We start from the raw sequence: 13,394 nt of genomic DNA, 5'->3' as shown, positions 1-13,394 counted from the left end.
TAAAAAGCTGTACATATTTAATGTATACAACTTGATGAGTTTGGGGATAACTATACATTGATTGTATCTTTTGATGCATAACAGTTTTACGTTTCATGTAGTCCAATGTATCTTTCCTTTTGTTGTCTGTTTCACATATGCCTTTCGATTGCCTTTTGGTGTCATATCCAAGAAATCATTGTCAAATTCAACATCATCAAGTTTTTCCTGTTTTCTTTTAGGAGTTTTATAGTTTTGGGCCTTATGTTTAGGTCTTTAATTCATTTTGAATTAGTTTTTGTATGTGGTGTCAGATAAAGTTCCAACTTCATTTTTTTACATGTGGATATTCAGCTTTCCCAGCACCTTTTTTTTTTTTAAGATTTTATTTATTTATTTGACAGAGACACAGCGAGAGAGGGAACATAGGCAGGGGGAGTGGGAGAGGGAGAAGCCGGCTTCCCGCTGAGCAGGGAGCCTGCTGCAGGGCTCAATCCCAGGACTCTGGGACCATGACCTGAGCCCAAGGCAGACGCTTAACAACTGAGCCACCCAGGCACCCCTTCCAGCACCATTTGTGAAAGAGACTATCCCATCCCCTTTTAGTGGTCTTGGTACTCTTGTTGAAGATTATTTGACCATATATGTGAAAGTTTATTTCCGGGCTCTCTGTTTTGTTCTATTGGTCTACATGTCTGTCTTTATGCCAATATTGATTATTATAGCTGTAACTGTTTATTATACTGTATTGTATATTGTACACTACATTGATTATTATAGCTTTGTGATATGTTTCAGTATCAGGAAGTGTGAAAAGGAAGGCTAAGCAAATACTGAATGTATCTGGGCATTTGAGATAATTTACCTAGTTTTAAATGCAGATTTTTCTTTAACCATAAATCATACATATTTGCTACTACAATACCCAATTTCACAAAATAATAGCATCTATCTTGCCCTCTATAGACTTGGTCTGCAAATTTATTCTCCATATCACTATTTCATCATAGAAAAATAGATTTTGAAATATAGTTAGAAATAATCATTGTTAATATTTGGTATATAATATCCTTCCAATTTTTTTCAATGCCAATATATATGTGTAAATTATTTTAGCTGCTTTGGTAAAAAATCTGAAAGGAGCTATATACCAAAGTATGTGCCTGTACAATATATAATTATATTACTCACCTTTCCTATTTTTTTTACTTACTGCTATTTCATGAGTTAAAAAAAAATACATATAGGAGATCTACATCATTGTTTCTTAAAGGACATTTTGTATTCCATTGCCTTGGGACTACCATGGATAGTCATATCTCCTGTTGCATTATTGAAATTGTGCCTAACTGGGTTTTTCCCTTTCATAAACAATACTGTGATTGCATTGTTCTAAATACAGCTTCACCCACTTGATTGTTTCTTTAGGATAAACCTCGAAAAAATGAAATTACTGGTTAAAGGATATATAAAAAATTTTATTGCATTCTGATGACATACTGCTATGCTGCCCTCCTACAAGTAGCAATTTATAATGCCACTGGTCACACCAACACTTTCCCAGTTTTCTAAGTAAAAATGGGATCTTTTCATTGCAACTTGCCTTTACTCGATTAGTTTAATGAGGTTAAACATTTCCATGTTAAATTTTTAAGAATTTAATTGCATCATGCTCTTTAGAGTTTCAACTATGCAGTTTTAAAATTATGAAATGTTCTTCTTTGGGGAATTAATGTCCTTTGCCTGTTTTTCAATTGCAGTGTTCACCTTTACCATTATGATTTTTAAGGTTTCTACTACAAACTGAAGTTATAGAGGATACTATGATTAGAACTATTTTTCAGTTTTCTTTTGCCCATTAACTGTGTTGCTGATGCTTTATTTTTGCTCTTCAGATGTCTTTAATACTGTCTGTGTGTGTGCGTCTGTGTGTATGCATGTGTGTATGTATGGGTGTGCATGTGTGTGTGCGACTGTGTATGTGTGTGCAAGTGTGTGTGCGTCTGTGTGTATGTGTGTGCAAGTGTGTGTGTGTACAGCTGTGTGTATGTGTGTGTATGCAGATGTGTATTATGTGTGTGGGGAGGGTGTGCAGGTGTGTGTATGTGTCTGTGCATCTGTGTGTATGTGTGTGTATGTATGGGTATGCATGTGTGTGTGTGTGGCTGTGTGTATGTATCGGTGTGCATGTGTGTGTATGTGTGGGTGTGTGGGGGTCTTTGTGGGGGTGTGAGGGGGTGTGGTGAAAACTGTTGATTTCCGTTCTGGCTGCTGTGTTTCTTATCATGCCTAGATCCTTCTAGATCCCCTTATGAAGACTGTATAAGCATCTCCCTAAATTTTTCCATACTTTTATAGTTTGCTTGGTTTTTTTGGTCTCTGAATTTCAAGTGTTTAAAAACTGGCACTTGATTTAGGAGGGGTTTTGTCGTTTAAATGACAATAGAAATGCCAAAGACCACTGATTTCCTATTCCCTTACCAGCACCACCACCTCAGTATAGTGAGGCTGAGTAGAATTTACAAAGTTATGTTTAGTAAAATTGATATTTCTTAAGGGGTCACTGCATCTAAGGATGTGTCTGTCTAAGATACTGTTGTATTTAAGCCTTTTAGTTGCTATTTTTTTTTTAAATAAAACCGGTAATGGAGAGGACTGATAATTTATCATGAATCTGTTTGTTGTAACTTTGAGCTTAGAAGAAAGAGCTAATGAGGATTCTTTTCTTTTCTCTTCTAGATTTTATAGGAAGACAAAACTTGTTGGTTTTCAAGACATGGAGTGCGTACCTTGCGGAGACCCTCCTCCTCCTTATGAGCCACACTGTGAGTGAACTCCATACAAACACAGCAGAAGGGCTCTCAGCCTTTTTTTAGAAACTTTTCTACAGTTAGCAAATGGAGCAAAATCTCTCTCCATGGTGGGGCTTATAGCATGCTTTCTTTTGTCAAGCTTCTAGCAGGATATAAAGCCCTTTTGTTAGGTGCCTCAGTCAGCCAACTGTGTCCCTTGATTTGAATCTCAGAGTGAAATACAGATATTTTGCTGCTGCTTGTTTCATTCAAACTTTTATCTCTCACTCTAGATATATTACTCAGGCAACTCCAATTAACTAGGTGATCCAAATCCTAAGGCATAATGTCTTTGCCTCAGCCCCATGAATCCCTGTGTTTTCCCTTCTTACTCCCTGTACTATCACGTGGTGGCTTCCCTGCCTTTCCAGAGACATTCCTCTCCATGAATCACCTGCCCTAATTAATGTATTTAAATTAAATATTGGCTCATTTCCTTCACTCCTTCATTTTTTTCATTTAACAAGTAAACAGGAGGAGAAAACCCACTGCATGGTGGGAATACAACTGTAAATGAGAAAATTTTGCCTTTTATTCTTTGTATTTAACAATAATCTTTTTGATTGTATTTTTTCCTTCCATATAAAAGGTATTTGTTACAAGTTATCAATTTGCATTGATGTTGAATAGGAAGGAGAGTAGCTCCTCACTTTTCTTGATCCTAACTACACATCTGGCCAATGGAAACTCACAGGTGATGGGTGGGGAAAGAAATCAGCAGGTGGGCTCCCCCAGCATGCTCAGGGCTTGTCTTTGCTAAGCAGGGCTCTAGTGAGCTGTGCTTCTAGTACACAGGCACCAGCGAAGTCCAGCAGGGAGGGTGAGGGAAGGTGCTTGATCCTGTGAATAGGTTGCTCATGCCTTTCTGGAGAGCATTGCTAATATGGATGTGCATATTTAGGGTTGCTTTGATGTCCCCTTGCTTCTTTCTGACAAAAACCCCCTCTGAACTAACTGGAAGTTATTGCATTATTGATAAGGCCACACAGTACTTACGTTTCCAAGAATGTCATGGAATTTGCAGTCCATATTATTATGTCCTTTACTAAAGTGCATTACTTTCTCTTCTTCATTTGATGTAGTAGAAAGGCAAAAAAAAAAAAAAAGATTCTAAGTTTCACAAAAATGTGTGGTGACCCTCTTCTTTATAATATGCAAGCAATTTGCCAAATAAGTCTTTGCATTTAACAAATGGAGTATCAAATGTTATGTATCAGTCATAATAGGTAAACTGTTGTTTTACTTAATTTTCTCACTGCCCCATCATCAGCCTACATTTGTCAATGAGGACACCAGGTCCAGAAAGGTTATGAACTTTCCCCTGTTGGGTGGGAAATAGTGGAGACACAATTCAGACCCAGGTCTACCTAACACCCCCAAACACTGTGCTTTTGTCACCATACATTGTCTCCCGAAGAAAAACCAAGCTGTCTAATCTGTCCTCTGTTGGCTGATGTAATCTACTACATGTTGATTTTTTGTTTGCTTTAATATTCTTTTTTTTTTTAAGAAAGAAATGTATCTTTTTTTAAAAAAGATTTTATTTATTTATTTGAGAGAGAGCAAGCACAAGCAGAGGGAGCAGGCAGAGGGAGAGGGAGAAGCAAACTCCCAGCTGAGCTGGGAGCCCGACGTGGGGCTCGATCCCAGGACCCTGAGATCATGACCTGAGCTTAACTGACTAAGCCACCCAGGTGCCCTGTTTGTTCTAATATTCATAATTTAAATAAAAACTCTAAAAATCAAACATAGAGAGTCTTTTATGCTGCACATTCTGCAAAAGGACATGTCCTCTTGCCAACCAAAATGGGGCGGTGACCTGGGCTTGCCTGTGGGTCCGCTCTTCCATCATTTCATCCAGAAGGCAAATTAAGATCATGCACTTCATCCCAAACTACCATTAAAAGATTTAGTAAAGTAACTGCTATTGCCCAGTGTAGAGTTGGAAAGTACTAGGATTATTTTTTTTTCTCTTTAATTTACTCGGTTTAAATTTAATATGATCTGGTCATAAGTCTGAGGCATTGGAATTTTTGCCTTTAGGGATCTGGCTAAGCTCAGACGTCATAAATTAGACTTTAAACATAGTTTTCACATTTAACTTCCAATGTCTTGTAAAGCCCTGAGTAAGTTACAATTTGAAAAGAAAATTAACTAGCTTAATTTATATGTATAGATCTATTTCTTCATATATGAAACTCTTTAGAAAGCAAAGAAAAACAAATTATTTTTGTAAGTCCCAAATGCAGTGCACAAGGTAATAGCCTTTCAAATCCCGAAACAACAGTCAGGGGTCTTTAGTAAGTGTTAATCCTTATCTCTGTAAAGGAAAGTTTGCTGCCTTTGGCACAGGTTTTGGGAATAATTCCAGGGCACAACTAATCTCCTCAAAAAGAGGTCTGGAAGTCTTTTGGGGGAATTATGTAAGGCGCCTTATGTTTTCATTTCTTCTACTTTGAGTATTTCAACTCATCCACAAAGAACTACTTCTCTAGTAATTTTTCCCTGCTGAGGAGTTCCTGTTTTATTTAGACTCAGCTGTAAGAAAGTGACACCACTCAAGCTTCCTCAAGTAATGGGGTTTGGGGCACCTGGGTGGCTCAGTTGTCTGCCTCAGGTCATGATCTCAGGGTCCTGGGATCGAGTCTCATGGTGGGCTCCCTGCTCAGTGGGGAGTCTGCTTCTCTCTCTCCCTCGGCCCCTCTCCCGGCTTGTGCTCTCTCTGTCTCTCTCAAATAAATAAATAAATAAAAATCTTAAAAAAATAAAAGTAATGGGGTTTGTTTCAAGGATATATGTAGTAGTGAGAGGCTGGGACTTCCTTGAACTTGGGGGCAGCTCTTATTTGGGACCTGGGGCAGCCCTGGAGTCTGGGGGCTATAGCCCCCTGCCACAGGAGAGGCTCTGAGTTCTGCCCTGGGCTCTGGTCAGCACCACTGATGCTTTCTTAGCCAGCGGGACTCTGTTTACATCTCCTCCTTTCCCCTCATGCTTCCAAGGGACTGGTCGGTATTTCCCAGTCATGCTTCTGAAGGAGAGAATCTGATTGGCCGAGTAAAATACCATCGTCCTGTGAGACAGAGCCTTTTTCATTTAACTGTTGAACAAATATTTGAGTGCCTACTGGGGGCCAGGCACACAATGATGGACAAATAGACCCCAATTCTTTTCTTCTTGGAGCTCATGGCATAGTGGGGGAGTCGTCAAATACCTGCTCCAAATTAAACAGTATTCAGATACTACCCACATAGATGTAGAAGCGTGACTGGCCAGTCCTGTGCCGGGAGGGATCTGCAGGGCCCTGAGAATGTGTAATGGATAATGAGGCAGGAACATCAGGGAAGACTTTCCAGAACCATGACTTTCGAGCTGTGATCTAATGGATCAGTTAGAGGAGGATGAGCCAGAAAAGGAGACCAACCGAGGGCCAGGGAAGTCGGAGGGAGTAAGGAGAGTATGAGAGCATCCTCTCCTGTGCAAGTCGGATCAGTTGACCCCGGAAATTTCCTTTGCACTTAACGCCCTGGACATCTATCGTGACATTGACAAGCACAATCTTAGTGAGTAATGGAAATGAAGCCGGATTATAATGAAATGACAAGCTAACATAAGGGGAGGAATAGAGATGATCACAGACAACTGTCCAGAAGTTTGCCTGTGAAGGTGACATGGGAATATGCAGGCATTGGAGGGGTTTTGTTTTATTTCATTTCTGAGGTGAGAGACACATTTGCTTGTTTGCAGGTTAAAGGAAAGGGTCCAGTTGAGAGAGGTTGACTATATGAGAGAACAGTAGAATTATCAGTCCCATAAGGTTTTCTGGAAAAGGATCCTGAGGCACACTTGCTGGGTTGGCCTTCTCTGGAAGGAGGGAGTGCTCCCTGCTCCAACCAGTGAAAGAGGGGAGTGGGGCAACGAACATGGACTTCTGCATTCAGTGGCAGGGAGTGAGGGGCTCATAGACTTGGCTTGTATGTGTGTGAAGTAGGAGGCATTGTGTTCTGCCAAGTCAGGCAGGAGCCAAGGAAGTCAGAGGCTGGAAAAGCACAGGTCTTTGAGATTCTCATCACAGAGTGTGGGAGGGAAGTTGATTTGAGAAAATAGTGGGTTTCCTGGTAGCACCAAGAGTCCAAATGAAGTTCGTGGTCATAGCAAAGCATTGTTTGCTTCTTATATGACGTCTGTAGGTACTTCTGCTGCAGGGATGACTCAGGCCACCTCTGAAGCTGCCCCAAAACATACGTAAATTGTGCTCTAAATATGCAGCTGATAGCACGCTACAAACAAGTCTTGAAAATATTGTCTGTATTGATAACACAAGAATAATTTTAAATAAATGTAAATACATTTTCTTATATTTATATAATACCTGAAGTAAACCAAAGTAATGACTTAACAGAAACACAAAAATTGAAAACTTCCCATATTTCTGTCAACTCTCTAAGGGACCCATGTCACATTTTCTGTATCCATTCATCCATTGATGGACACTTAAGTTGTTCCATGTCTTGGCTATCCTAAATAATGCTGCAGTGAACATAGGGTGCATACATCTTTTTGAGTTAATGTTTTCATTTTCTTCAGGTAAATACCCAGAGGTGGAATTGCTGAGCTGTATGATAGTCCTATTTTTATTATTTATTTTTTTAAAGATTTTATTTATTTATTTGACAGAGAGAGACACAGCCAGAGAGGGAACACAAGCAGGGGGAGCGGGAGAGGGAGAAGCAGGCTTCCTGTGGAGCAAGGAGCCCGATGTGGGCCTTGATCCCAGGACCCTGGGATCATGATCTGAGCCGAAGGCAGACACTTAATGACTGAGCCACCCAGGCGCCCTGTTTTTATTTTTTTGAGGAACCTCCATACTGTTTTCCACAGTAGCTGCACCAATTTACATTCCCACGAACAGTGCACAAGGGTTCCCTTTTCTCCACATCCTCGCCAACATTTGTTATTTCTTGTCTTTTTGATACTAGCCATTCTAACAGGTGTGAGGTGACAGCTCATTGTGGCTTTGATTTGCATTTCCCTGATGATAAGTGATATTGAGCATCTTTTCATGTACCTGTTGGCCATCTGTATGTCTTCTTTGGAAAAATGTCTATTCAGACCTTCTGCCCATTTTTTAATCAGATTTCTTTTTGCTACTAAGTTGTAGGAGTTCTTTATATATTTTGGATATTAACCCCTTATCAGATGTATGATTTGTAAATATCTTCTCCCATTCAGTAGGTTGCTTTTTCATTTTGTTGATAGTTTACTTTGCTGTGCAGAAGCTTTTTAGTTCAATGTAGTCCTACTTGTTTATTTTTGCCTTTGTTGACATTGCTTTTGGTGTCAGATCCAAAAAATCATCACCAAGAACCAATGTCAAAGAGTGTATTACCAATTTTTTTCTAGGAGTTTTATGGTTTCAGGTCTTACATTCAAGCCTTTAATCCATTTTGAGTTGACTTTTGTGTATGGTGTAAGAAAGTGGTCCAGTTTCATTCTTCTGCATGTAGCTGTCCAGTTTTCCCAACACTATTTACTCAAGAGTGTCCTTTCCTTATTGTTTATGTTTGGCTCCTTTGTCATAAATTAATTGACCTTCTATATGTGGGTTTATTTCTGGGCTCACTATTCTGTTCCATTGATCTAGGAGTCTGTTTTTATGCCAATACCATACTGTTTTGATTACTATAGCTTTATAATATAGTTTGAAATTAGGAAGCATGTTACCTCCAGCTTTGTTCTTTTGTTCTCAGGATTGCTTTGTCCATGGAATTTGTGGTTCCACACAAATTTTAGGAAGTTTTGTTGTATTTCTGTGAAAAAAAATACTATTAGAATTTTGATAGGGACTGCATTAAATCTGTGCATTGCTTTGGGTAGTATGGGCATTTTAGTAACGTTAATTCTTCCAATCCATGAGCATGGACTATTATCTCATGCAGATTTTAAATAGAACTAAATGAACTCCTATCCAGAAACATACCAGCCTCAGAGTGAGCTCAGTAATGACTATCTACCTGCTGGCCTGCTTTCTTCTAAATGGTGACTACTTCTGCCCTGAGTCTCCTACAGTCCCATCCCAACCCAGGTGTGCTCTTTGGAGGATATGGAAGTTGGGACTTGTCCTACATGGGAAGGATCTCATGATGCAGCTGGCTTTGATTTTGTCTTGCTGTCCTTCACTCCCACTGGCAGGTGAGCGATGAAGGATACTTAGAAAGGGGCTGCAGTGGATTTTTGTGTTTGATTACTTGAAATGCTAGAGTACCAGTCTGAAGAAACCCTACTTAGGCTGGTCTCTTTCCTCCCTGTCCCACTGCCTAAGGCCTCAGGCCGCATGCCCAACCAACATGAGCTCGAAGCTTCCCTCCCCTCAAAATAATGATGGATGTGTGACTGTATGTAATTGATTATCCACTCATAACCTCTTGGTCAGGTCACCAATAGCATTAATTCATGAGAATGACTGGTTGGGCATGGAGCACAGAGCTGATTAGTGACATCACTGTAAATTGCAGATCAATAAAAGGCACCCTTTACATAAAAATCCCTGCTCAAGGCTCTGTTCCTCATCACTTTATCTTCACTTCCTAAAAATGTGCACCCATTTAGAGCGTTAAGGGGAAATCGAGAAAAACACACAAGAAATTTTAGAAGAACTATATCCTGCCCTGGGCCTGATAAGAAATGCAGATTTTGTATGATTTCTTTTAGCAATGTTTACTTAATTTGGAACAAATACCATGGTTGGAACAAATGGTTTTGAAAAAATTCAAAGCGGTTTTTCATCCGAGTACAGCTTTATTTAAGTGTGTTTAACCTAGATGTTTGCTTTGTTCTTGGGGGTTTATAAAACAAGCCACGTGATTCTGAAGAGATAAGTGACCAGATAAGTCACTGTGGGGGAGCAGGGTGGGTGGGGGGGAGAAAAGCAGGAGCTCTGTTGGCCTGGAACTATTTAGGAATTCTACATGGCTTACTGGCCTCAAAGAACAGCAGATCTCTATATCAATAAGTAATAAATGACATTAAAAAAAGGATCCTTTTCCAAAGGAAACTGAAACTACCTTCCAAGTAACAGATAAAAGTAACATCAAAATAAGCTTTTAAAAGAAATATTTGCTCATTGAAGATAATTTTTAAGGTTTCATAGAAAAAAAGAAGGGAGACTACCATAAGCAAAGCATTTCCTGCATTAGAGCTTACAAAACAAAAACCAGCATCTTGGGGCGCCTGGGTGGCTCAGTCGTTAAGCGTCTGCCTTCGGCTCAGGTCACGATCCCAGGGTCCTGGGATCGAGCCCCGCATCGGGCTCCCTGCTCAGCGGGAGGCCTGCTTCTCCCTCTCCCACTCCCCCTGCTTATGTTCCTTCTCTCACTGTGTCTCTCTCTGTCAAATAAATAAATAAAATCTTTAAAAAAAAAAAAAAACAGCATCTTGGTGGTTTTCTTCCATCCCTTTTTTGTCTATGTCACTGATTTTTGAAAAATGGATGTAATTATGCTGCACATGCTACTTTGTATCCTTTTCCCACTTGCAGTATAATTTTTTTCATCCACTATCTAAGTATTATTTTAATGATCTGATTGATGAAAGTACCATGTAGGTATTTGGGCTCCAGTTGGATTTTAAGGCTGCTCTGTTAGACACGTTGTTGCTATTCACATCTCTGTGCAGGAGGGAGTCTTCCCTATCTCTGCACTGTGGATGAGAGCCCATAGTTATGTGTCCAAAGGGATTAACATTCGACGTGCAATTGTTGCGAGGTTATTTTAAGGTAAGGGTGCCTGGTAAACACCTCTTTTAAAGAAAATACAACACATTTAAAAGGAAATACATTGGGAGTGCTTTGAAATCAGTACCAACCTTAAGGTTTTCTCTAAAAGCAGAGGAGGAGGAGGCTGAGGAGGAGACCTTGCTTTTGGTGAATTACAAGCAGACTTCAGCTGTTGCCTGAATATTTTAGGCAATAGACTGATGAGGTTAAACACCCAGTTCCTGGCATTCTCGGCAGCAGCCAGTACCCTGCATCTTGGGGCACTTACACTTAATGAATCTGATGAGAAGAAGTGGCCATGTGAGGGGGTGTGGAAGAGATGCATATAATCCAGGAGTGTTTGGCATTTGCTTTGGAAACATGATGTGATTTTTATTCCATCTATGGGTGTTTATCATTTCTGCAGCAGAGTTCTTGTGATGAGCGCACCAATACTTAGTGGTCTGACTTCCCAGGGTACTCACTGGATCCTCCGCAGGATGGGCCCACAAGGCCACAATGTGCTAATGAAGGGTTCCCTTTACTGAGGATTTTCAAGTCGTCCTTGGTCCTCAGGCCAAGACTCTAAGTGTCCGGCCAGGGGACAGCTGCCATGAGTTGCGTGGATGGAACGTGGCCTTGGGGATTGTTGCAGAAACAGACAGGTGCCACTGGGCATTCTGAGCAAGTCGTGAATGCAACAGAGAAGGGGAACTTCTCCAAGAGGAGTCTTACAAGTTTAGCTCTTTCCTGTTAAACAGAACTTTCAGGGTAGGGGATAGGAAGGCACTGAGATCAAAAAGAACTCAGCACAGACAAAAGAGCCCCTGGCTTGAGGCTGAGGGTTTACAGAGCCAGCCATCCCCTCTGATGTGGGAATGGGAGCTTGTCTCTGCTGTACACTCACTGATTTGTTAGTCCCTGAAGGACTGTCGCTCTTCTCTTCTCGCACTCTCTGCAGTTCCCTGCTTTTCCCTACGATCTGCCTTCCTTCTTGTCAGTAGGATGCAATTCCATTATTATATTGGAAAACGATCTAAAATAGCAGTGGTTAAAAGTTGCTTATGTGGAAACCGAAGAAACAGGTATCCGCCAGTCTCCCCATAGAACCCAGGAGAGCTCCCTGCCAAGGGGAACAGCTTTTCAGCTCTCCAGTGGAATCCATTTATTTTTTGTCATAAGCATTGTTATGCCAATCAAAGGAGCCACAGTGGAGGGAAGAAGGGAGAGAAGGAACTAGCAGAGGCAGAGATGGAGACGGCAAGAAGCAGAAGGGCAGCCTGTGGTCCAGCGGGGAGGAGTCCCAAACACTCACAAAGCAGCCACGGAAGCTCCAAACCTGCTGAGATTTGGTGCCATTTAGTGTAGCGCAAACAGACCCATGCATCCCAGTGACTGACCCCTGAGGGTTTGTCCCTAATACCACTGGGTCCAGTAGTCCTAGTTCTCACTATTCTTTCTGGACCCCACAAAAGGGGTGGGGGACAAAAGGGGTGGAGAGACAATCAAATTATATTTGTTGAAATCTTTTTTCTTTTAATTTTTATTTATTTATTTATTTTTGAGAGAGAGAGCACACGCACAAGCAGGGGGAGTGGGAGAGGGAGAAGCAGGCTCCCCACTGAGCAGGGAGCCAAATGCAGGACTTGATCCCAGGACCCTGGGATCATGACCTGAGGCGAAGACAGACGCTTAACTAACTGAGCCACCCAGGCGCCCCTGTTGAAATCTTTTTTTTTTTTTAAAGATTTTATTTATTTATTCATGAGAGACAGAGAGAGAGAGGCAGAGGGAGAAGCAGGCTCCCAAGGAGCAGAGAGCCCGATGCTGGACTCGATCCCAGGACCCTGGGATCATGACCTGAGCCGAAGGCAGATGCTTAACCATCTGAGCCACCCAGGCGCCCTGTTGAAATCTTTTTAAGAAAGCAGAAACCCATTATAATTGTTTTAGACTGATTTCCATAGAAAATGATTAATCCTTCTTTCAGCTTATTTGCTTACCAAGAGGTGAACAATGGTAATCTACAAAGAGGTTAAAAATGTGTTATGGCAGACTCCTCCTTTCCCAAGGATGTGGGAAAAATAGCTGGACAGCTTAACTGTGTTAAAAATGTGCTATAAATGCTACTGCTTTGTATGATGATGTCACTATTTCAAATATTTATCTTAGCCCTAGTTTCATTCCAGTTCTAGAAATCAAAACTTCTTTAAAAAAATGTTTCTTAACTCGACATTCGTCCTTTTGCTCCAATATCAAAGTGCTAAATATTTGTAAGCTACTAACTGTTCCAAGTGAAAAAAAAAAAAAAAAGAGGACAGGAATGTTTAAATGCCTTGACTTGGTCAGGTGACAGTGTCCCTTGAACTTGGAGATGCTCTGGAGAAGGGCTTGTGTGCCTGTGACGTCAGGGAGGCAGGAGTATCCTGAGCTGGAGGCTCAGCGGTCGCCCACGGGCTTTGTTCCCACCCCCAGAACGGTAGCTGTTGATTATTACCCCGTCACCTATAAATCTGACTTCTCTGCCCTTTATCTTCAGTCTCTTTGAAATGTTTAAAGCCAGTGGGCCGGTTTAAATATTTACTCATGAAGAAACAAGTTGTGGTTTGTTAAAGGCCATCACTAAATTAAATGAATGTTAGATTAAATACAGTTTATTTAAAAAATATAAAACCCAACAGGCCTGTTTCACTAAGTTACGGACTTCTGCAAATGGAACCGTGATTTGTGGGTGTGCCCATTAAATGCCTAGCATATAAATAAATGTAGAGAAAGCATTCTAACAGTTTATGCCAAACCTATAGTGGAAATAC

The 13,394-nt window shown here is 40.8% G+C and overlaps 1 protein-coding gene across 3 annotated transcripts in view; it reads left to right on the top strand.

Moving 5' to 3' along the window:
• Positions 1-13,394, top strand: part of TNFRSF19 (TNF receptor superfamily member 19) — a 94,152-nt gene that overhangs the window by 40,524 nt on the left and 40,234 nt on the right. For all 3 annotated transcript variants that reach the window (XM_035003690.1, XM_035003689.1, XM_035003688.1), the window contains exon 5: positions 2,719-2,804. In XM_035003690.1, the coding sequence (XP_034859581.1) occupies positions 2,719-2,804 (86 nt within the window). The remainder of the gene's footprint in view (positions 1-2,718; positions 2,805-13,394) is intronic.

Source organism: Mirounga leonina, unplaced genomic scaffold (assembly GCF_011800145.1).
Source record: "Mirounga leonina isolate KUSES-001 unplaced genomic scaffold, KU_Mleo_1.0 Mir_127, whole genome shotgun sequence".
In the NCBI taxonomy this organism is placed as follows: domain Eukaryota; kingdom Metazoa; phylum Chordata; class Mammalia; order Carnivora; family Phocidae; genus Mirounga; species Mirounga leonina.
The sequence above is the reverse complement of the archived record's forward strand: the minus strand, read 5'-3'. Positions and strand labels throughout refer to the sequence as shown.